The following is a 24,994-nucleotide window of genomic DNA, read 5'->3' as shown; positions in this document are numbered from 1 at the left end:
CAAAAAGAGGGTGAACTCTTGCAAGATGTATGCCCTGATGGTGTACATGGCTGGGTATAGAAAATCTGTGCCAATCAACAAGCTGGAGTGTTAACAGACACCTTCAATCTCTCATTGTAGCAGTCAGAGGTTCCCACCAGCTTCAAAAGGGCATCAATCCTCCTGGTACCCAAAAAGAGTAGCATGGGGTGCCTCAATGACTACCGCCCAGTAGCATGAACTTCTAATGTGATGAAATGCTTTGAGAAACTGGTCATGGCCAGAATTAACACGTACCTAAGTAAAGATCTGGACCCACTCAGTTCACCTATTGACACAATCACACCACAGCAGATACAAAATCGTTGGCTCTCCACTCAACTCTGGATCACCTCGAAAACACCAATTCATACATATGGCTGTTCTTCATAAACCACAGCTCAATACTATTATTCCCCCAGTTGGTCAAGAAGCTACAAACTCTAGGCCTCTGTACCCTCCTCTGCAACTGGATCCTTGACTTCCTCATTGGAAGACCATAATCAGTACGAATTGGAAACAACATCTCCTCCTCACTGATCATCAACACAGGTGCACCCCAAGGATGCGTGCTTAGCCCACTGCTCTACTGGTTATAACTGTGTGGCCAGGCACAATTCCAATTCCATCTACAAGTTTGCTGATGACACCACAGTTGTTGGCGGAATCATACAGTAGGGAGATAGATCAACTCGTTGAATGGTGGAATGACAACAACCTTGTGCTCAATGTCAGCAAAACCAAGGAGATGATTGTAGACTTCAAGAGGAAGTCAGGGGAACGTGACCCAATTCTCTTCGAGGGCTCAGTAGTGGAGAGGGTCAAGAACTTCAAATTCATTGGTGTCAACATCTTTTGAGGATCAGTACTGGAGCCTCCACATTGATGCAATCACAAAGGCGGCTCATCAACTGCCATACTTTGTGAGGTGTCTGAAGAGATTAAGTATGTCACTGAAGACTCTCGTAAGCTTCTGCAGGTGATTGCATCACTGCCTGGTACGGAAGCGCCAAATCTCAGCACCAGAATAAACTCGAGGGTTGTAACTTGGTTTGTGACATCACAGGTATCAGACATGAGGCAGTCTTAAAAATCTCGTCTCAATCCTCAAAGACCCCCACCACATAGGCCATGCCCTCTTCACTCTGCTACCATCGGAAAAAAGGGATAGGAGCCTAAAGACGAGCATTTGGCAGCACAAGGACAGCTTCTTTCCCCGCTGCCATCAGATTCCTGAGTAATCAATTAACAAAAGACACTGCCTGACTTTTCATGTATTATTATTGTTATTTTTTATATTTTCTTTGGCTTGGCTTCGCGGACGAAGATTTATGGAGGGGGTAAAAAGTCCACGTCAGCTGCAGGCTCGTTTGTGGCTGACCAGTCCGATGCGGGACAGGCAGACACGATTGCAGCGGTTGCAAGGGAAAATTGGTTGGTTGGGGTTGGGTGTTGGGTTTTTCCTCCTTTGCCTTTTGTCAGTGAGGTGGGCTCTGCGGTCTTCTTCAAAGGAGGCTGCTGCCCGCCAAACTGTGAGGCGCCAAGATGCACGGTTTGAGGCGTTATCAGCCCACTGGCGGTGGTCAATGTGGCAGGCACTAAGAGATTTCTTTAGGCAGTCCTTGTACCTTTTCTTTGGTGCACCTCTGTCACGGTGGCCAGTGGAGAGCTCGCCATATAATACGATCTTGGGAAGGCGATGGTCCTCCATTCTGGAGACGTGACCCATCCAGCGCAGCTGGATCTTCAGCAGCGTGGACTCGATGCTGTCGACCTCTGCCATCTCGAGTACCTCGACGTTAGGGGTGTGAGCGCTCCAATGGATGTTGAGGATGGAGCGGAGACAACGCTGGTGGAAGCGTTCTAGGAGCCGTAGGTGGTGCCGGTAGAGGACCCATGATTCGGAGCCGAACAGGAGTGTGGGTATGACAACGGCTCTGTATACGCTTATCTTTGTGAGGTTTTTCAGTTGGTTGTTTTTCCAGACTCTTTTGTGTAGTCTTCCAAAGGCGCTATTTGCCTTGGCGAGTCTGTTGTCTATCTCATTGTCGATCCTTGCATCTGATGAAATGGTGCAGCCGAGATAGGTAAACTGGTTGACCGTTTTATATATATATAGTAATGCTGTAAGATGATAATATAATGTATATGTTCGCTCTATGATACTGCTGCAAAACACCAAATTTCACAACTTATTCCTGACAATAAATCCTAATTCTAATACTGAAACAGTTAAGCATGCATGTATGGAAAAGAACTGCTACTGATAGCCTGGGCCTCCATTAATGTTGCAGGCTCAAGAACTACAATTATTGTTGTAATCTTAACAGTTTCTCTGACATTGAAAAAGTAATATTGATGCTCAACTCTTATCAGTGCACTATTTCAAAAATATAATTTAAGGCATTTCTGATTCTATCTTCAAAATGTATTTGCTTTCTGTAATCAGTTAAGAGGAAAATTATTCCATTACTTCCTTCAGCCTGTCCTTAAACATCTGCATCAATAGAAGCAATGCTACAAGATCAATGATGAAGGTCTTAAAGACTCAACAAACGCAGCTCTCCTCAGCTTCAGAAAATCCATCAACTATCAACCAACAGAAGCTACAGTGTCCACTATTTACGTGGATGCACATGGCCTAATATATCATGTCCATTAGGCCCATTGCCCTCCAACATTCTCCCATCCATGGAGTTATCCAATTATTTTTTTTTAAATAAAGGGAGCTAATGAACCTGCTTCTAACACATTGTCAGGCTGCTTGTTTCATGTACCCACCAGCCTCTGAATGAATAACTGGCCCCTCATGACCCTTCAAAATACCCCCTCCCCCCTCATCTTATGTCCCCTCACCTTAGATTCTCCCATTCCAGGATCAGTCTGTCATTATTCACTTTATCTATGCCTCTCATTACTATATACACCTTGATCTACCAGCTCCTCCAATTCCTACCAACTCTACTAACATTTGAGGCCCTATAATATGACCCTATCAAATTGATTAGCACCATTTATTTCTTAGTGGACAATCATCCATGAATATCCCACATTCTACCATGACGTTGTTATTAATGAAAAATAAATCCTCTGGCCTTCTCCATCAGGCCTGAAGAATCTGTACATGGGACATTTAGCTGCCAGTCCTGCCCTTCTCACAGTCATGTTTTTATTATGGCTATGATATCCCAGTTCCAAGGATCAATTCATGCCTCAAGTTCATTTGTGTAACCTATCAGGCATTTGCATTACATTAAATGCAGTTGCATATTTCAAACTTTTTTGTCTCTTACTTGCATTTATTGTGTCGACTGAACTCACTCACTTTACCATCCAACTTTGTCTCAGAGTTTTCATTGCTGCATTGATGCTTTGGGCCTCACCCTTTTCCAGAGTAGCTTTAACCTTTCCAAGTGGCTCTAGCAAATCTTCCCTTTAGGCAGGTTTCTCTTGAATAAATCACATGTACCCTGGAAAGGAGCCCAAAGATCCAACAATTTGAAGCCCTCCCACCTGTACCAGCCTGAGGATCTAATTTTATGATTATCTTCCTATTTCTTGCCTTGCTAGCTTGTGACACAGCAAATAATATTGAGATTACAACCAGAGAGATCCTGTCTTTTACCTGGCTATCCATCTCCCTAAATTCTCCTTGCAAGACCTCACCCCTTTTCCTGCTACTGTTGATATCAATGACCATGACCTGGCTGTTCACCTTTCACATCACGTTTAGAATCTCCTGAGCCTGATCAAAGACATTTTTTACCCTGGATCCTGGAGTCTTGCTTGCAGTCACAGAGAAGCCTGTCAGTGCCCCTGACTCGTATCCCTTTCGCAATTGCTCACCTTGTTCTTGACCTCCCATCTTTATAGCAGAGCCAGTTGAATGCCACAGACCTGGCTGTGGCTGACATTTTACCCTGAGACGTTACTCCCCATTGCCAAAAGTACTTAGTTTTGGAATTGCAGGTGATGAAGTGTAAATCTTTTGTACCATATTGGAATAGTGTTTCATTTTAAGGTCTCAGCTATTTCTTGTTATCACTAGTGAATCCAGTTGGCTGAGGATTTTCTTCTTTAATTATGGGAATCTCAGGAATGCAAGATGGATTACTCACTTGACATTTCTGGCTGTAAGAATTGCAGTTGCCTCAGATTTGGCCTAGCAATTACACGATGGATCCTGCCACGTTGAAGATGGGAGGTATCTTGATATCTTAACCTATTAATTGTTTAGCTGTCTAACATCTTTCCTGTTGCAACACAGCAGAGCTGCAGTGTTGCTTTTGCTCTTTAATACACCTACAAGTCCGGAGCCACAACTTCATCAGGTAAGCCATTTTGTGCTACTCATGGCATGCTCTCTACAGAAATAAATTAACCAAGGTTGATCTACACCTTGACTGTAATAGTAGTGAGGGATGTGCTATGTCACCAGGTTATCAATTCTGAGAGTGCACATTTCTGCTGTTACTATAAAACGGAACTTTCATAATCTATAATTTTGAGCTGCAGTTTGGTTTCAACTCTAGCCCATTTGGCATGATTGTTATACACCTAACATGGAAGATGTTTTCACAATGAAGAAACGACCCAACTCTACTAAGATTTCGCATTACTCACTTCGACTGAGAAGTCATAGACCGATGGACAAGAATGAGGTTTACCAGTCATATTAAAGAGACATAAGAGACTGTAGATGCTGGGATCTAGAGCAACAATCCACTGGATGGACTCAGTGGGTCAAGCAGCAATTATACCAGTTATTACCAGTGATGATACCAGTAACCTCTCCTCTGCATTCTCAGTCCTGATGAAGGGTTCTAGGCTGAAATGCCAACAATTCTCACACTGATGTTGTTTAACATGCTGAGTCCTTGCAGATTATTTGTTACTCTGTGGTGTGTCTTGAGGTTATAGCTCAGAAATAAGACACACAACAAGGAGTGGAGTTGACACTGATTTAATGAACTGGTTGCTCTCTTTTATATAGTCAGGCAGACCTTGGCTGCCATTTGATTGACGGGCATAACCCGTGTTCCTTCAGGCTGATTGGTGTCCTCACTGTCGGCGATTGGCTGGATCAGCTCATTTTGCTGCAGCATCATTGACAGGTGTGGCTTGTGTCGCCCTGGATGCCAATTAGCCCTTTTGTGATCCATCACTTGCAACTGGCTGGCAGAGCCCGTTTTGCAGCGGCCTATGGGAACAGGCCGCTGACGCCTCATGCAGCCCGCTCGATTGCCGTGCTCGAGTGGCGTCTTCTATGTCAGCCGCAGGCCGCAAAACCTAATTTGTATTGGTTCACTCTCTATCTGCCATGGACCCAGAATAGCAGCAATATCCTTCAGGATCAAAATGGCCAGTCAATTGTAGAGATATCAAACCACTCTTATCCACATATTTATTTAATACCCTTGTTACGACCAAGGCTTCCTTCTGGTATTGTTCAACATGAAAGAGCTTTGATATTTCAGCAGAGGGAGCAAAGTATGTGGTGATCAAAAAAGGTTTCATTATTTCATGGGATCTGCAGTCAATTTTGAGGACTCTGAAGGTTATTTCCTCTAACCTCCATACCACAGGATGCCCACCGTTAATCTGATTAATGGATCAAGAAGAAATCAGAGACTGTAGGGACAAGGCCGTGCCAGACTACAGGTTTTTGCAATAAACTCAGTAGTTTTGTTTTTTTAAACACGAGTTTTATTTTCAAATTTCAGATTATCAACTGAACTTCAAATCCATAGCTACTTTCAACGTTATTATAAATATCTCTGGATAATCAAATCAGTTTTTAGGTTATTAGTCCTATAACATCACCACTAAAGCACCTTCTTTTTGAAAGAAAATAGTGTTAACTTTTGAAAATCAGCAATGCCTTGAAAGCCTTTGCTCCATGGAGACATTTCTGCCAAAGTCAGACAGCATTACTTTAATAGTAATGCTTCCATTACATAAGCAGAAGTTTTGACTGATATCTAGCAGAGCATGATCAATCTCTTCCATTGTGATGGGGTTGAATCCGATGAGAAAATCTGAACTAAAAGAGGAATGAATAAAAGCAATATTTTCTGCATGTTATTCTGTGGAAGAAGCTGACTTAGTATGAAAGTTGGCACTTGTGCATTTTACGTTTCCCGGTGAAGTGTTTCCCAATCAGCACTGCTGATGCTCAGTCTCCTGTAAATTATGGCAACCAAAGAGATTTTAACCAACCTTTCAAAAATACAAGTTTCTTCAAATCACAATATATTGCACTACTTCAAGAGTATGGGGGAGAATATGGAGGGATGAAACTATTTGCCAAACAAACAACTATTTTATAATTTTACTTAGCTTCCAGTTTTTAATAAAATAATTCAACGAGCTTAATTAATTCATTTCAAGATGATACATTTTCAAAAAGTATTTTTTTTAGTTATATACTTACTTTTATTGAACTGGGACTGGTAGGACGGCGGCTGCTTGTTTTGTTCTGGGGAGTAGCCTCTGCTGCTGATGCTTGACCCAGAATGGCTTTGGGGAGATTCTCTTCTATAGTAGGAAGCTTCCCTTCTTTGAGGTGAACGCTCTCTTGCGTGTGGGGAGCAGTAGAAGTTCTTTCTCAAGTTATTCCTGTTGGAATACCAAATATTTCACCTGGAAGACTTTGTTACTCTAATTATTCTTTACATCTTCCTTACTGCTTCTTTTCAAAACAAATTAGAAAATAAAGTCACCACACAGCATAGATAATAGTCAAAGTATGGCAACCTTCTAGGAGACAAACTGATGTATTCACTTTATTATCACAACCTCAACGAGTGCCCATCACTAACTCCCCCTCATCTCTGCCCACACAAGATTACCCGAGCAAGGACTGAGTCAAGATTATTATTGTCATCAATTGTTCAAGTACAACCCAACGAAACAAGGTTCTCCAATCCTCAGTACAAAAAAATGCAGTCCTACAACCAGACATAACACACATACAAATAATACACATGCAGGACAAGTATTATATTATTTTGTACAAATGAGTGTCTGGGCTGGTTAATGTGAGTAATTCCTTTGGTCATTCAGCATTCTCACTGCCCGTGGGTAGAACCTAGATCCTCAGCCTGGCTCTGATCCTCCTGTATCTCTTCCCTGACAGGAGCAGCTGAAAGATGCTGCATGCAAGGTGGAAGGGGTCCTCGATGATTTTGTGCCCTCTTGAGACAACGATTCTGGTAAAGTCGATGTGGGAGGTTGGATGTTGAGGAAGACTCCAGTGATCCTCTATGCCACTCTTATGGTCCTGTGGATTAACCTCCTGACCGGCTGCATTACAGTGTGGTATGGTTGCTGTAGAGAACACTGTAATGCAGCTGGTCAGGATGGTCTTGATAGAGCTCCCATAGAAGGTTGACATAATGGTGGCCAGTAGCCAGAAATGGAGGACCAGGAAGATTGTTTTACTACACCTGAAAGAACAAAAAAAAAACTATTTTGTAGCACTAGCAGGGCTTAAGAGAGTATACTAAAATGATGCCCTTCAAGTGAAGAGATATCTTGCATTTGCAGAATTGAGATAGGTCAGAGACAATAGGAAGGATTTTTCCTATGGTTCTGGAAGACTAGAATACAGTCCACAGAAGGAAAGCCAGAAAAATGTGATGCTGTGCCAGTGACAAGATAGTGATCTATTGCTGACCATGTGGTGGACTTCATATGATGCAACAGCAAACCCTTTACACTCAAGTGGAGTCTGAACAGCTGTTCAGGTTCATTGGAGACACAAGCAAAGAGCATCTAGTCTTCATGCTTCAGTGAATGCTTATGCTTCCAATCATAATACAGAAATGTTGCTTGGGAATAAATCCTGCCAACAGACAGCAGATTGCCTTTCTGCAAAAGCAGAATGTTCACAAATCAAAGTTTGATACTGGTTGAGGAAATCTGATAGACACTGAACTACTCAATGATCTCAACAGATATCCATCACAACAAAATTCCATCATTATTGAGCAGGAAAATGTGTCCCCTGTTTATATTTTACTTTCCATTCTTTCCCAACAGTGCTAGCACAACATCCTTATAAAATACAGATGAAGAGACTTCAAAAAGTCAGAGCATGATAGTGATCTTTTCCATCTCCGTAACTTGTTAGGTGTTTTGAAGTAGGCGAATTGTGGAGTTTATCCATGTTTGTGAATTTCCAAGTCACCATTCATCAAGGAAATACACAGATTGCAGAGGTAACAGTAGATATCTGTAAAAGTGAAATGTGATTACTACTGTATTACAATGCCGAACCACCTTCCTGTGTTTTTCATGAAATTACCTTGCACAATGACAATTCTCTGTATTAACAGCAGATAAGGCACAAAGCATGAAGACAGATGAAAGTGCTCCAATGGCAAGGCGAGTATTAATAGCTTATAAAAGGAACAAAGCTGAGGACTAGAAAACATTGTTCTCATTACATATCATTTCAATATTTTTTTCACTGCTTTAATGGAGGACTTATTTTCATTAAACATCTTTAATGATGGCAATCTACAGGCAAAATGGTTGGATTAACTTTTTCATCAGTTTCCATTTCATGTTTATTACAATTGGGTGTCAAGCTGCCATCATTAATCCAAAGTGAACAAAGAAGCTAGGGGGACTAGGGGATCAGGCAATAATATGGATAGAAATGGTCAGGAAAAGATTCAGGTCAGGGCACTTTATAGAAATTGAAGAATTCCTATTGAAGAAGCCATCCAATTATCTTAATAACTTCCTTCAAACCCACCAACCCTCTCAACTACTTTGATTACACTTCTTCACACCCTGTCCCCTCCAAGAATTCTATTCCCTTCTCACAATTTCTGTCTCCACCACACCTGTTCCCAAGATGAGGTCTTCCAGTTCAGATCATCTGAAATGTCTGCCTTCTTCCAAAAATGTGGCTTGCCCTCCACCACGATCAACTCAGCCCTTAATGCCATCTCCTCAATTTCCAACTCATCTGTCCAAGTCCTCTCTGCCTTGAGATGTAACAAAAACAGGATTCTCCTTGTCCTTATCTACCATCCCACAAGCCTCGGTATCAAACACACTTTCCTTCACAACTTCCATTAACTATTTCCATAACATGATCCCACCACCAGATATATATTCCCCTCTCCACCTTCCACAAGAACCACTCCCTCTGTGACTCCCTTGTCCACTCACCCTTCCCACCTTCCCCTGTGATGTAAGGAAGAGCCACACATGTGCCCACTCCTCCTCCTTCATCACCATTCAGGTTACGAACCAGTCCTTTCAAGTGAAGCAACACTTGACGTGTATCCACGGGAGTTATCTGCTGCATGCAATGTTCCCTTTGTGACCGTCCCTACAATTGAAGAGACTGGGTGATCGTTTCACTGAGCACCTTCCCTCTGTCTGAATCAGTGTCAGGGATCTCCTAGTGGCCAACCAATTCAATTTTGCTCCCCACACCAAAGCTTATAGGTCTGTTCATGGCCTCATGTACTATCCCACCAAGACCACCCATAAATTGGAGGAACAACACTGGATTTTACATTTGGGCACTCTCCAGACAGCTGACATTAACATCAACTTCTTTAGTTTCTGTTAGTCTCCTCCCCATTCTCCCTCCCCTTTCTGTTTGTCGTCTCCCCTCCGGCTCTCCACCCACTTCCCGTTCCAGTCACAGAGCAATTCCTCCTCCCCCTGATTGCTTGTGTGCCCTCCCTCATCCACACTTTACCTGCTGCCTTTGGGACTTTGCTCATTCCCCCTACCATTTTGTTCCAGTGCCTCCCAACATTTTTACATATCTTAAAGGGCTTCAGCCCAAAACATTGGTCATGCATCTTTACTTTTGCTTCATAAAGAATACTGTTTGACCTGCTGAGCTTTTACAGCAGTTTGTTTTTACCTTAATCATAAAGGCTGCTTATATGACTGACTATGAATCTGGAACTGTGTTATATGGAATAAAATGGAGTCTGATGGGAATTTGATTCGAACCAAAAATAAAAAAAGCTTAAAATGTTCAAATAGATAGAAACATTTAATTTCAATTCTTAAAGTACCTAAATTATTTACACTCACAAATGCCAGGAAATTATGCAAAACTAAAGCGAATCCACACCGAAAACTCTTATGCAATGGAAGGTAAATGACAGGCCAGGGACAGAAGATTTTGGACAAACTATTACGAATCAGAAAATTTGCCAGTACATTGAAGTTTTAAGTGTGAGGTCTCATTATATCAAAGGGCAAACTACCCTCTTTTTAGCTTTATTTCTTTCTGTGCCAATTTGACTCCCATTCACCCACTTAGAATTTGTGGATTTTAATCCAATTCATTTTAATAACATGGTAAGATTTCTTTGTAGAAACATTTTCTGACACTGAAAATTGTTTTGGCAGATAGTGGGTATCAAATTTATCTAAAAAATTATTTTAAAAAATTTTGCAAATCAGATTTTTTTTTCCTATTTTTGATCTTGTACCCAATTTGAAACAGAATCAATTGTTCCAACTTGCATTTCCTGGTTCAGTACCTGCTGCCCATTTCACAGTCCTTCATTTTGACTGTTCATAACCTGAACAAGGCATAGATTAACTTACAAATTCCTACTATTAACAACTTTGGAATTTAATTAAACTGAAAAGAGCAAATACCATGAATGCTAGAAGCCTGGACTGATGATCAAATGATATGCAGACCTTTATGAGATTTCAACTTTAAGTACTGTTTAAAATGTTTTGCCTCCTCCAAAAATGCAATGAAATGTCACAGAGTAAATCCTGGGACGTCAGGAATGCTGCACAAATGGATACCCGAAAATGTCTACCAGGCCAAGGAATCCAGAACAAGGGTTTCCAGTCTCAAAAAGATAATTTAGGACTGAAATAAGGTGTAATTCCTCAAAAGTAAATTTTTGAAAGTCTTTGCCAGAGAGGACTGTGGAGATTCAGTCACTGATTAAATTAAAAAAAAAAGATATTTCTGTTTTTTTTTTAAAAATAAACTATAACATCATCTGCGATTAAACTAATTTTATGTTCCTTATTATCTATCTCAAAACCTTTAATCTCATCGTCTCTTTCTAATTATTTCCGTCAAATAAAAATGGTGATAACGGTCACCCTTGCCTGGATGATCTTTCTAATAGAAAAGGCTTTGATATTTGCCTATTTATGACCACTTTAGCTTTTGGTTGAATATATAATACTCTTATCCAATTTATACAAAACAGTTGGAATTCCAAATGTAGTTAATACTTTAAATAAAAAGTTCCATTCTAACCTATCAAATGTTTTTACTGCGTCTAATGCAACTGCTACCTACAGCTGGTTTATTTTCTTTTTGTTCTATGTATAAACTTATAAATTTTACTATATTATCTACATATCTATTTTTAATGAAACCAGTCTGATCCATATTTATTAATTTTGGTAAATATTTAGTTAATCTATTAGCTAATAGTTTAGATATAATTAAATAATGATAAAGATCTATAAGAAGAAAGTTGTAAATGATCTTTTCTTTCTTTTGGAAAACTTAATGTTGTTTTAAAAGATTCTGGCATATCATGTGACTCCCTTATTTGATCTAATACTCTCATTAATAAAGGAATTAACAATTCCTTAAATTCTTTAAAAACTTCGGGGGGGGGGGGAACCATCTTCTCCTGGGGCTTTATTGTTTTGTAATGACATCAGAATCTTATATGCAATTTCAGAAAAAGGATTAGATGACTCTAATGTTTTATCCATATTTAATAGGTAATTTAACATGTAATAAATATTTCTCTATTTTTTTTCCATCCTTCAGAGATTCTGATTGATATCATTTTTATCAAAATTCCTAAAATTATCAGAGTTCAAAAGGTTCAATATCAATTTGTGGTGAATGTCTGCCAAGCTGTCTATCTCCCCTCTGGTGAGCCTTGCAGTACTAACATTAGCTGTCCATTATCTCTACTGTTAAGGACACTCCCCTTGGATATAACTGTATATGCATCTATTGTCTTTCATTATTGTATCATGAGTTTCTGCTAATAAAAGCCATGATTATTGTTTGACCACATCGTCTTTGTCTACTTCATCAACTGGCACATCAATTTTATTAACAGAAATGGATGCAGCCCTCAAGCCAGAGCGGCTGATAATCGACCGTCTGCCCCGAGGGCCAGAGAAGTTTTCAACCACTGGATTGCTTGCTTCGATTACTATATGGCTCAAAACAACGTGGTCGATGAGGCGATAAAGTGGGGCCACCTGAACTCTCTGCTGGGTGAGGTCCCTTTTGCCGTAGCACAAGGAGCTACCACTCTGGCTATAGCCCGGGAATGTCTGACTGCTAACTATGCAGTGCCACAGAATGTGATGCTTGCTCGACACCAGTTGCTGACGAGACGCCAGAAACCTGGAGAAAGTGATGCTGCCTATGCACTGGCTCTCGACTCACTGGCAAATGAATGTGATGGCAGGGCAGTCAATGTGCAACAACACCACAATGCTTTGAAGCTGGATCCTTTAGTCAATGGGATTGACTCCAGTTATATCCAACAGAGGCTGCTGGAAACGGAGCCCTTAACCTACGACCGGGCAGTCACTCTAGCTAAAACACTGAGAAGTGTCATGCAGTGCAGTGAAATGCTAGAAATCAAAAAGGAAACATCCAGGAGTGCTGGAACCCCAAAGGAAAGAAAAAGGCGAACTTCTGAAAAATGCTACTTCTGTGATAAGAGCTGGCATCCCAGACAGAAGTGCCCGGCTCGATTTGCTACCTGCAGCTATTATGGGAAACTCGGCCACTTTGCTAAAGTGTGCAAGGCGAAAAGTACACCCACTGATAATAAGAAGAAAAGCACCAAGAGAATGCGTCCTGGAGCTGCAGGAATGGAAGATTGTTAATCTTGCTTCAAAAACACATGGTTACCCTGTTATCCGGTGGCAGGAGGAGCTGCCTGAGGCACTACATTCTATTCAGTCTTTATTGTGTATTGCAACAAATCAAACACCTCATGAACGTATGTTTGCCTTTCCTAGGAAATCAGGAACTGTGATGGACTGGCCAGCCTGTTTATCTGACCCTGGAACCGTGCTGCTGAAGACTCATGCTCGGGTGCGTAAAACAGATCCCCTAGTCCAACCAGTTCAGCTACTGCATACTAACCCCAACTATGCTCATGTTAAATTCCCAGACGGGAGTACTGACACTGTACCCCTAAGAGATCTGGCCTTGCCTGGTTCGCCCTTTCTTCGCACCCCTACTCAGAGTGAGCCTAAGAGGTTGGATTCACCCCACCCCCCCCAGCCTGTGACCCTTAGTCAGCTTTCAGATGGCTATGCTGAGGCTCCACTGCCTCATGCTGGTGATTCTGGAGTGGGTCCAGAAGTCAGTCCTTCCTACACTACCAAGGTTGCAAAGGAGCCACCTGCTTTGAGATGAAGCACCAGACTTCATTAACAATCTGATAGGCTGACATATTCATAAAACATCTCATTATATTTTGATTGCTTGCTAGATACTGGCGTATTTTGGCTGCTGGAGTATCTCAAGGCCAAACATGATATCCGTGTATCGCTTCCTTCAGTCTTTCCTAGCAGCTGTCCTTTTGATTTTAACCCTTCTTCTGCTAGGGGGAGATTGTGGTGAATGTCTGCCAAGCTGCCTGTCTCCTCTCAGGTGAGCCTTGCTGTACTAACATTGGCTGTGCATTACCTCTACTGTTAAGGACATTCCCCTTGGATATAACTGTATATGCATCTATTGTCTTTCATTATTGTACCATGAGTTTCTGCTAATAAAAGCCATGATTGTTGTTTGACCACATCGTCTTTGTCTACTTCATCAACTGGCACTTCATAATTTTTTTCAATTGCATTGGAAGAAAAACAAAATATAGGTTATAGATGGAGATTTAATACAATAGCATAAAAAAGAAAAGATTTTTGTGATTTTATGAGACAACAGATAAAATTTTTTTAGAAACTAAAAAAGTAATATTTTGACAGATATTTAGATCTTAGAAGAGTCAAGACCTACTAAGATAGGATAAGAAAATGTAGAGTAATCATTAACAGAAAGAATGAGAAAGCAGATTCAATAGGTTAAATGGTTTCTATTTCTTGGGTTGCAAGAAATCAAATAATACAATTTGATCTCTCACATATACCCATCAATTCTTTGGTTCTTTTTGATAATAGAAGCATATAACAATTACCAACGAGGGACCAAGATGGCAGCGTCTATGATTGGATGCAGTCAGAGGACAGGCACAGGGCACTCCCATTTGAGAAGGAGAAGCAGAGGAGACGACCCACGGGATGGTGAATACAGCGGCAGACCAGTGAGGGACTCTGAGGTTGAAGAAGCACGCAGGCGGCAGCCTGTTGGTGATGAGGGGTGAGGAGCCCTCACAAGCTGTGGGGTGCTGGCAACTGTGGTTGAGGGATTCACACTGGGCTGCGGACTGTGTAGACTGGCTCAAGACTGGCTGAATGGGTTCCAGATATTGGAACTGGGATGCAAGAGGGTGCTAAGGGGTTCCTGATTGTGTCGGAGGTTCGGGTCTGCATCTCAGGCTGCTGATTATTTAGACTGGAGTCTGTGTGGTTGCAGAGGTTGCAGGTGCTGGAGGCGAATCCATGGACACTGACTATGAGGGGACTCTTTTTCTTACTCTAAGAGACACTTCAAGGAAATTTTGCCCATGGAAAATCTGTCTGCATTATAGCAGACAAAAACAAATTCCGTGTAATTTTGACCTGTTTTTATTATATGAACAATAAATTGTATCTTGTATCTGCAGTTACCAAGAAATCTATCATCTCGTCTTTGGGATGTAGAAGGAAGCCCATGCAGTCATGGAGAGAAGTTGCTGGGGTCACAAATGGACTAGTGAACATGCAAAACCCACACAAATAGAACCAGAGGTCAGGATCGAACCTGGGTTTCTAGAAATGGAATGTGGTAGCACTAAATCCATGCAAGTTATGACTGCACCCGATTACAGACCCATAGCAATGTCAATGACCCTCATCTCACTTTCTAAATTAGCCAAGCAAGTCACTTCGTTGTAGAAAACTGCACTATAAAATGGTGGCACACAAGTAAAACTATTGGCTTAACAACCATTTAGTACCATAGGTTTATATAATTAACGGACCTAACAGTGCAAAAGTTGTATTAGATCAGAATCAAAGGCTTTATTTACACTTTCCAGTTTCCTCATACCCTCCAGTGGCAAATTTAGGCCCAAAGTCATTTAATAGAATAATCAGAGGCAAACCGTCTCCGAATGAGAGAATGTGCTGCAGATTCCCCTTGGACCAAACTTTTACCAGGGCCAGATGAAACTTCCAAGGCATTATCAGTTCCCAGATGATGGGTGTCTGCAAATGTTATGTTCTCACCTCTCCCGCAACCCTTGACTATGTAATGAAGTCTGCATATTTACCTTGTTACTTCTGTATGTCATTGAAAAACTAGTTACATTTAGAAACAAAGATGTATCAAGCACCTTGTGTAATGAAACCAAAACTAGTTCAAATTAAAAAATGTATAGTCAGCATGAGAACATTTCACTCAGATAACTCACTGCCCAACTTCACAAAAGAAAATGCATATTTGACTATTCTTTGTGAAACAATATTAATATTTGGGGAGAATAAATAAGATTTAGAGTACGTCACATACATACACACATTTTAACACGGATCTTATATGAAAGACTGAAGAAATATTGAAGATCTCTTGGAGAGTGTAAGCACCTTTCACAAGTAGGTGTTAATTGAACTGACCTCATACAATGAATGACCATTGTTTGGAACTGGAGACACAATGGTTAGTGGAAGTTCTTTTCAAGGGTTTTGCCAGAGTGCAGAGAAAGGTCATTCCTGGATTGTTTACCTAAGATAACAACTTGAGAAGAAGAAAGAACTCCTGTTGTTTGCTGGAGAAGGTGGGGGTTTTTTAAGACATGAGTCACATGCTCTCTTTGGAATTTCAGTTGAAAAAGAGAGAGTTGAGTTAACAGCTCAGTCAGTCAGTCAGTGTGTGGGACACTGACAAGTAACTGAGAAGTGCAATCCAGGAAAGCAAGTTCCAGAGCAGTAAATGGCTGGAAGTGCTATCTGTCTGATGTTTCTGTTGAAATAGAGAAAGGAATGGAACTCTGTGGTACCTTGAAGAAAGAGGTTATCATCTGGAAGACCCTGATGGGGTAAGTTTCATCAGCGAGACCCTGAGGTGACTAGTGGTGGTACCTCAGTTGTGGAAATCATGGAGCAGCAAATTATCTCTCTCTGCAAACTCTACAAAAACCTTCCTGAGCAGTAAACATTTTCCTTTCAAGCACCAAGCCTGGTGAACTTTATACATGTTAAATTCTGTGCACATTATGGTGATTGCCTGCAACCAGAGAACTTGGAAGAAGGAGAAGTGAGATTGAACTGTGAACCAAAGAACTTTTCTTAAATGCACACACACACATTACATACATGTGCACTTAGAATTAGAAGGGGGTAATTTGGGTTAATATAGAGTATAGTATAAGTATAGAGTTAAGTTAAAGTTTGATTCTATTTTCATGTTTGAAGTTGATTAAAAATAACTTTTAAAAACCACTGGTCTTGGTGAATGTCAATTGCTGCAGGTTTTGGGGTCCTTTGAGCTCGTAACATTTGAATTATCCATGACACTGAACCTACCTATGAAAATAAGGCAAAAGGGACTCATTGGCTGAAAAAAAATCAAAAAGATCATCTATATAGTTATGTGTAAAAGTGCAGAGAACAAAACAAAGGACTCTACATCACCTTTGTTGACCTCACCAAAGCCTTCGACACCGTGAGCAGAAAAGGGCTTTGGCAAATACTAGAGCGCATCGGATGCCCCCCAAAGTTCCTCAACATGATTATCCAACTGCACGAAAACCAACAAGGTCGGGTCAGATACAGCAATGAGCTCTCTGAACCCTTCTCCATTAACAATGGCGTGAAGCAAGGCTGTGTTCTCGCACCAACCCTCTTTTCAATCTTCTTCAGCATGATGCTGAACCAAGCCATGAAAGACCTCAACAATGAAGATGCTGTTTACATCCGGTACCACACGGATGGCAGTCTCTTCAATCTGAGGCGCCTGCAAGCTCACACCAAGACACAAGAGAAACTTGTCCGTGAACTATTATTTGCAGACGATGCCGCTTTAGTTGCCCATTCAGAGCCAGCTCTTCAGCACTTGACGTCCTGTTTTGCGGAAACTGCCAAAATATTTGGCCTTGAAGTCAGCCAGAAGAAAACTGAGGTCCTCCATCAGCCAGCCCCCCCATATCTCCATCGGGCACACAAAACTCAAAACGGTCAACCAGTTTACCTATCTCGGCTGCACCATTTCATCAGATGCAAGGATCAACAACGAGATAGACAACAGACTCACCAAGGCAAATAGCGCCTTTGAAAGACTACACAAAAGAGTCTGGAAAAACAACCAACTGAAAAACCTCACAAAGATAAGCGTATACAGAGCCGTTGTCATACCCACACTCCTGTTCGGCTCCGAATCATGGGTCCTCTACCAGCATCACCTACAGCTCCTAGAACGCTTCCACCAGCATTGCCTCCGCTCCATCCTCAACATTCATTGCAGCGCTTTCATCCCTAACGTCGAAGTACTTGAGATGGCAGAGGTCGACAGCATCGAGTCCACGCTGCTGAAGATCCAGCTGCGCTGGGTGGGTCACGTCTCCAGAATGGAGGACCATCGCCATCCCAAGATCGTGTTACATGGCGAGCTCTCCACTGGCCACCGTGACAGAGGTGCACCAAAGAAAAGGTACAAGGACTGCCTAAAGAAATCTCGGTGCCTGCCACATTGACCACCGCCAGTGGGCTGATATCGCCTCAAACCGTGCATCTTGGCGCCTCACAGTTTGGCGGGCAGCAACCTCCTTTGAAGAAGACCGCAGAGCCCACCTCACTGACAAAAGTAAAAGGAGGAAAACCCAACACCCAACCCCAACCCACCAATTTTCCCCTGCAACCGCTGCAACCGTGTCTGCCTGTCCCGCATTGGACTCGTCAGCCACAAACGAGCCTGCAGCCGACGTGGACATTTACCCCCTCCATAAATCTTCGTCCGCGAAGCCAAGCCAAAGAAGAAGATGTCATTAAGTGACTTTGAATGATTTTGGGCCTCTAACATAGGAAATGATATGGTTTTCTCCCCAGCTTACTACAAAATGTAAGTTTTTACAACAATTTGCATTTTTTGGTCACAAGAAATTCTCACTTCTACCAAATTGTTGAGGACCTTTTAAACCCAAGAAATAGTTTCACACTTACAAAAACAAATTGCTTATATTCAAAATTTGTCAAGTTAGTGGAGCAGTCTTCTGCTGTTCATGCCAGAACAAATTAATAAAAATGGAGTACTGCCTTCTTTGCCTACCTGTTTGCCTGCCTGCTTGCTGCATGTTCATCTCTGGGCCATCTGGAATTTTCATCATCCTGAACAAATTTCACAAGATAAAGTAGATTTAAAAATCTAGAATGCTACATAAGGCTTGAAATACATCATGTTCTGGAGTGATATCAGCTGTGGACAGCAATAACATCCCCCAAAATGTAGATTTTCATCAGGTGGAAAATAACAAAATGTTTTAACCTTGAATGCAACCCAATCACCCATCTCAGGTGAATAATTTCTCATTCAACTAGGCCAATGACAGTGGCCTCAATATTTCTTTCTTCAGGCCAGAGGATGGAACTTTTCCTCTTTACCTTCAAACCTCTCAAGCAGTCAGGCTCTACCACTGCACCACTTCTGCAATCCGACACGTTCCCCAGCCAGTAACCGCTCCAACACAAGATCATCACTTGGTTGTCCGTTTCTTTCAACTTCAGTGACAATTTTTAATAGATATACCATTTCAGCATTATATTTTACATTTCATTATTTTTAATGAAATCAGTTTTAAACCTAACCAATCCACCAGGTATCTGCTAAATTACAATCTCCTTATTCCTTTTTTAGTGCACAGCTGTGGTTTGGAGCCACATGCTCATCACCTGGCAACCGACCAGTGTCTCAGTCTGGTTGGTATATCCACGAACAGATTCTAAAACCAGAGGTAGGGGAAAAAAAGAGCAAAACAAAATTGTAGCTTCTCAACACAGGCTTTAGCCCTGAACAATGAAGACAATTAGAAAGCAAGACTTAAGAAATTAACAGAGCAATAAACATACAGAATAAATAATAGATTATGTTTTAAGGCGCAAACATAAATTAAAATGCCTTCCTGCAGTAATACCACATTTGGAAGTGTTTCAGCCCCTGTTCATTTTATAGCAATTGAAGAATTGCTTTGTCTCTCCTCGTTGTGTGGACAAAGATGGCATCTACTCACAGGTGCTTATTTCCAAAATACTGTTGCCAAATGACCAAACTTATAGATTCAGATTTCACATTTATTGCCAGAGTACATTCATGACATCAACAAACAACCCCGGGAGGAGTCACGTGATGGAGTAGTGGCCGGACGGTGAACTCCAGCCCTCTCCAGAAAAGTCTGGAAAAACAAAGGAAAACACAAAGGCACAGAAATAAAAGTTAAAGAAAAGTGAATATAAAGGTGGAAAGAAGATGGCGACAAAAAAAGAAAAATCGAAATCAACGGTAAGAAGAGAGGAAGAGAAGACAACGGAAGAAGAAGGAGAAGACCTTACCTGTTCGAAGAGGCCCGTGGTGGAGAGAGAAACCCGCTCCCTCACGTCGGTAGAAAGTGGACTACAAAAATGGCTCGCTGAGCCGAGTAAAAGTGCGCAACCGCGCATGCAAAAAAACACACCGACGGGAGGGGGACCAGCTGGGGAGTCGATCTCCACAGCCGGCAACGACAGCTGCAGAACACCTGCAGCAAGAAGAGAACACAGAAGACAATGGAAACAAGAAAGAAGAGAAGAAAAGGGCAACAAAGAAACAACAGATGGCCAACCCAGAGGAAGAAGAGGAAGAGTACAGTGAAATAGAAGAAGAAGAGAAAGGCAAGATAAAGGTTGTACTTTCTCTTATTAAAGGATACATGGAGTCATTTAAAGAATGGCAAACACAGGAATTTAATGATTTAAGAAGAAGAATAAACAACACAGAAGAGAAAATGAATAAAATAGATATGACCTTAACAGAAATGGGAAAGAAAATGGACAAGATGGAAGAGCGGGCAGTAGCAGCAGAAATGGAGGTAGAAGACTTAAAAAAGAAATTGGAGGAATCTAATAAAAAAGCTATAGAGACACAAGAACTGTTAGCTCAAAAAATAGATATAATGGAAAATTATAACAGAAGAAATAACATAAAGATAGTGGGCCTTAAGGAAGATGAAGAAGGCAAGAATATGAGGGAGTTTATAAAAGATTGGATCCCGAGGACCCTAGGATGTCCAGAACTACAGCAAGAAATGGAAATAGAAAGGGCACATAGAGCATTGGCCTTTAAACCACAACCACAACAAAAACCAAGATCTATTTTAGTAAAATTCCTAAGATATACTACAAGAGAAAAGGTACTGGAGAAGACAATGGAAAAAGTAAGAGAGGGCAACAAACCTCTGGAGTATAAAGGGCAAAAAATCTTCATTTATCCAGATATAAGTTTTGAACTCCTAAAGAAGAGAAAGGAGTTCAATACAGCAAAGGCGATTTTATGGAAGAAAGGGTATAAATTTATACTAAAGCATCCAGCGGTATTGAAAATATTTATTCCAGGACAACAAAACAGACTATTCTCGGATCCAGAAGAAGCACGAAAATTTGCAGAACAATTACAAAAATAGACTGAGGGATGAAGACGGGTAATGAGAATAAAAATGATCACGATTGATATGTATGTGGGTAAAGAGGTATAAGAGTGAATATACAATGTGCATACGTGAATGTATCTGTACTTAGAGGAAAATATAGATAGTATAGACAAGAATTAATAAGGGAAGGTAATGGAATAGAGAGAATAAGGAGGGAATTAAAAGAGTGACCTTTGTTACATATGAAAAGTGAAATCTTTTCTGGGGGGGCTGGGTGGGGGGGAATAGCGGTCACTGCAAAATCAGTTGACGCTTGCGAGTGAATTCGCAAACCCAAATGGAGAGGGGAGATGTGGTTGTCCGACAAGGGATAAAGGACAACTCAGGAGGGGAAGGGGAGATTGGGGCTAAAGAAGATATAAATAGGAGAATAAGGAAAATGTTTGATGTTGTAGGAATGTTGTCTTATAAAGAGTTGAAAATAAGAAAACAGAAATGGAAAAGGAGGAAAGGTAATGATGGAAAAACGGAAAGAGAAGATAAACAAAGTATAAAATGGCTACGCTGAACTATATGACTTTAAATATTAATGGAATACATAACCAAATTAAAAGGAAGAAACTACTAAATTTACTGAAAAAGGAAAAAATAGATATAGCATTTGTCCAAGAAACACACTTAACTGAATTGGAGCACAAGAAATTAAAGAGAGATTGGGTAGGACATGTAACAGCAGCATCGTATAATTCAAAAGCAAGAGGAGTGGCTATATTAATTAGTAAAAATGTGCCATTTAAAATAGAAGAGGAAATAATAGATCCAGCAGGGAGATATGTTATGATAAAATGTCAGATATATTCAGAGTTTTGGAATCTACTTAATGTATATTCACCTAACGAAGAAGATTAAAAGTTTATGCAAGATATCTTTTTGAAGGTAGCTAATACGCAAGGGAATATACTAATAGGAGGGGATTTCAACCTGAATTTGGATTCAAATATGGATAAAACTGGGAAAAAAATTAACAGAAAGAACAAAGTAACCAAATTTATAATTAAATCAATGCAAGAAATGAAACTTTTGGATATATGGAGGAAACAAAACCCAAAAGAAAAGGAATACTCATACTACTCGGCTAGACATAAAACATACTCAAGAATAGACCTATTTTTGTTATCAGCTAGTATGCAGGATAGAGTAAGAAAAACAGAATATAAAGCTAGAATACTATCGGACCATTCACCCTTAATATTGACAGTAAAGCTAGAGGACATCCCTCCAAGAATGTATAGATGGAGATTAAACCCCATGCTACTTAAAAGACAGGATTTTAGAGAATTTATTGAAAAACAATTAAAAATGTATTTTGAAGTAAATACGGAATCAGTGGAAGATAAGTTTATACTATGGGATGCAATGAAAGGATTCATTAGAGGGCAAATAATAAGTTATGTAACCAAGATGAAGAAGGACTATAATCAGGAAACAGAGCAGTTGGAAAGGGAAATAGTAAATATAGAAAAAAATTAGCAATGAAGGAAGATACAACTAAAAGAAGAGAATTGGCGGATAAAAAAATAAAATATGAAACGTTACAAACATATAAGGTAGAGAAGAACATAATGAAGACAAAACAGAAATATTATGAACTAGGTGAAAAAACGCACAAAATCCTAGCATGGCAGCTTAAGACAGAACAAGCTAAGAAAATGGTATTGGCATCAAGGAAAAAAGACAAACAAATTACATATAATCCAAAAGAAATTAAGGAAAACTTTAGAGAATTCTATGAACAATTATACCGAACTGAAAAAGAAGGGAAAGAAGGGAAAATAGATGAATTTTTGACTAAAATTGAACTACCAAAACTACAAATAGAGGAACAAAATAAATTAACAGAACCATTTGGAACAGTAGAAATACAATAGATAATAAAAATATTACCAAATAATAAGACACCAGGAGAGGATGGATTTCCAATAGAATTCTACAAAACATTTAAAGACTTATTAATTCCGCCCCTCCTGGATGTAATCAACCAGATTGATGAAACACAAAGCTTACCAGATTCATGTAAAACAGCAATAATTACAGTAATACTAAAACAAGGGAAAGATCCACTCTCACCAGCGTCATATAGACCAATATCTTTGCTAAACACAGATTATAAGATAATAGCTAAACTATTAGCAAACAGATTAGCAGAACAGGTACCGAAAATGGTAAATTTAGACCAAACTGGATTTATCAAAAAAAGACGCACAACAGACAATATTTGTAAATTTATTAACTTAATTCATGCAGTAGAAGGAAATAAAGCACCTGCAGTAGCAGTTGCTTTAGACGCAGAGAAGGCCTTCGACAGAGTAGAATGGAATTATTTGTTCAAAGTATTGCAAAAATTCAGTTTACCGGAGAAGTATATTAATTGGATTAAAGCATTATATAAGTGACCGTTAGCGAAAGTGACAGTAAATGGACATGTATCAAAGCAATTTAACTTAAGCAGGTCAACGCGGCAGGGATGCCCACTATCACCTTTATTGTTTGCGCTAGCTATAGAACCACTAGCAGAATTGATAAGAATAGATAATAATATAAAAGGAATAAAAATAAAAGACAAGGAATATAAAATCAGTCTATTTGCGGATGATGTTATAGTGTACTTAACAGAACCAAAACTATCAATAAAAGAATTATATAAGAAATTGAAGGAATATGGAGAAGTGTCGGGTTACAAGATAAACGTAAATAAAAGTGATGCAATGCCTATGAATAATGCGGATTTCTCAAAATTTAAGAAGGAATCTCCATTTAGATGGCAAATGCAGGCAATAAGATACCTAGGTGTACAAATAAACAAAAATCTAGGCCAATTATATAAACTCAATTATTATCCACTAATGAAAAAATTACAGGACGATTTAGAGCATTGGAAAGATCTACCACTAACACTAATAGGAAGGATAAACTGTATTAAAATGAACATTTTTCCAAGGATATTATACTTATTTCAGGCATTGCCAATACAACTGACAGAAAAATTCTTCAAAGAGTTAAAGAAAATAATAAGGAAATTTTTATGGAGGGGGGGAAACTGAGGATAGCACTAGATAAATTAACAGAATGGTATAAACAAGGAGGCTTACAATTGCCAAACTTTAAAAATTATTATAGAGCCGCACAATTAAGATACCTATCAGATTTTTATCAAACAAGGGAAAAACCAGACTGGACGAGATTAGAATTAGATAAAATAGGGGAAAAGATACCTGAACACATATTATATAAATGGGACGAAAAATTGGTACAACATAGAACTTCTCCAGTATTACATCATCTCCTCAATATTTGGAAGAAGATTCATGTAGATAGAAATAAAACAAATTATCAATTACCAAAACTAATATTGACGCAAAATAAGCTACTCCCTTTTACAATAGATAACCTTTTCTTTAGAGAATGGGAAAAAAAAGGGATTAAAAGAATAGAAAATTGTTTTTCAGGAAGTAGATTCTTATCCTTTGAACAAATGAGAGATAAGTACAATATAACTGGAGATACAGCGCTGGCATATTACCAACTGAGATCCTACTTGAAGGATAAATTAGGAAGCAATTTGAGTTTGCCAGAGGGAAGTAACCTTGAATATGTGATTACAGATACAATGTTAATCAAAAGATTTATAACAAATATGTATATTAAACTGCAAGAAAAGGAGAATGAGGAAACAAATGGTAAAACTAAACAAAAATGGGAACAAGATTTAAATATAAAGATAAAAAAGGAAACATGGGAGAAATTATGTTCTGGAACGATGAGAAATACAATAAATACGAGGCTACGTATGATACAATATAATTGGTTACACAGACTATACATTACACCTCAAAAGTTAAATAAATGGGACCCAACAGTATCTGACAGATGTTTTCGATGTAAAAAAGAAATGGGAACAACAATTCATGCAATCTGGACATGTGAGAGAGTAGAAAAATTTTGGGAAGATCTCAATCAGATATTAAATAAAATAACAGAAAACAATATACCAAAGAATCCAGAGATCTTTCTCCTAAGTAACATAAAAAACAAAGAATTTGGAATTGATTTGGAGGATGCACAAAAAAGATTTGTTAAGATAGCCCTAGCCGTAGCAAAAAAATGTATTATGTCAACCTGGAAATTGGAAGATAATT

The 24,994-nt window shown here is 39.7% G+C and overlaps 1 protein-coding gene across 6 annotated transcripts in view; it reads right to left on the bottom strand.

Annotated features, from left to right (window-relative positions):
• The window catches only part of pphln1 (periphilin 1), a 141,678-nt gene that overhangs the window by 40,352 nt on the left and 76,332 nt on the right, over positions 1 to 24,994 (bottom strand). For all 6 annotated transcript variants that reach the window (XM_069903306.1, XM_069903303.1, XM_069903307.1 and 3 more), the window contains 2 exons: positions 18,449 to 18,507; positions 6,452 to 6,636 (listed from right to left, as the gene is read on the bottom strand). In XM_069903306.1, the coding sequence (XP_069759407.1) occupies positions 6,452 to 6,636; positions 18,449 to 18,507 (244 nt within the window). The remainder of the gene's footprint in view (positions 1 to 6,451; positions 6,637 to 18,448; positions 18,508 to 24,994) is intronic.

This window comes from Narcine bancroftii, chromosome 11, assembly GCF_036971445.1.
Source record: "Narcine bancroftii isolate sNarBan1 chromosome 11, sNarBan1.hap1, whole genome shotgun sequence".
NCBI classification, from domain to species: Eukaryota; Metazoa; Chordata; class Chondrichthyes; order Torpediniformes; family Narcinidae; genus Narcine; species Narcine bancroftii.
The sequence above is the reverse complement of the archived record's forward strand: the minus strand, read 5'-3'. Positions and strand labels throughout refer to the sequence as shown.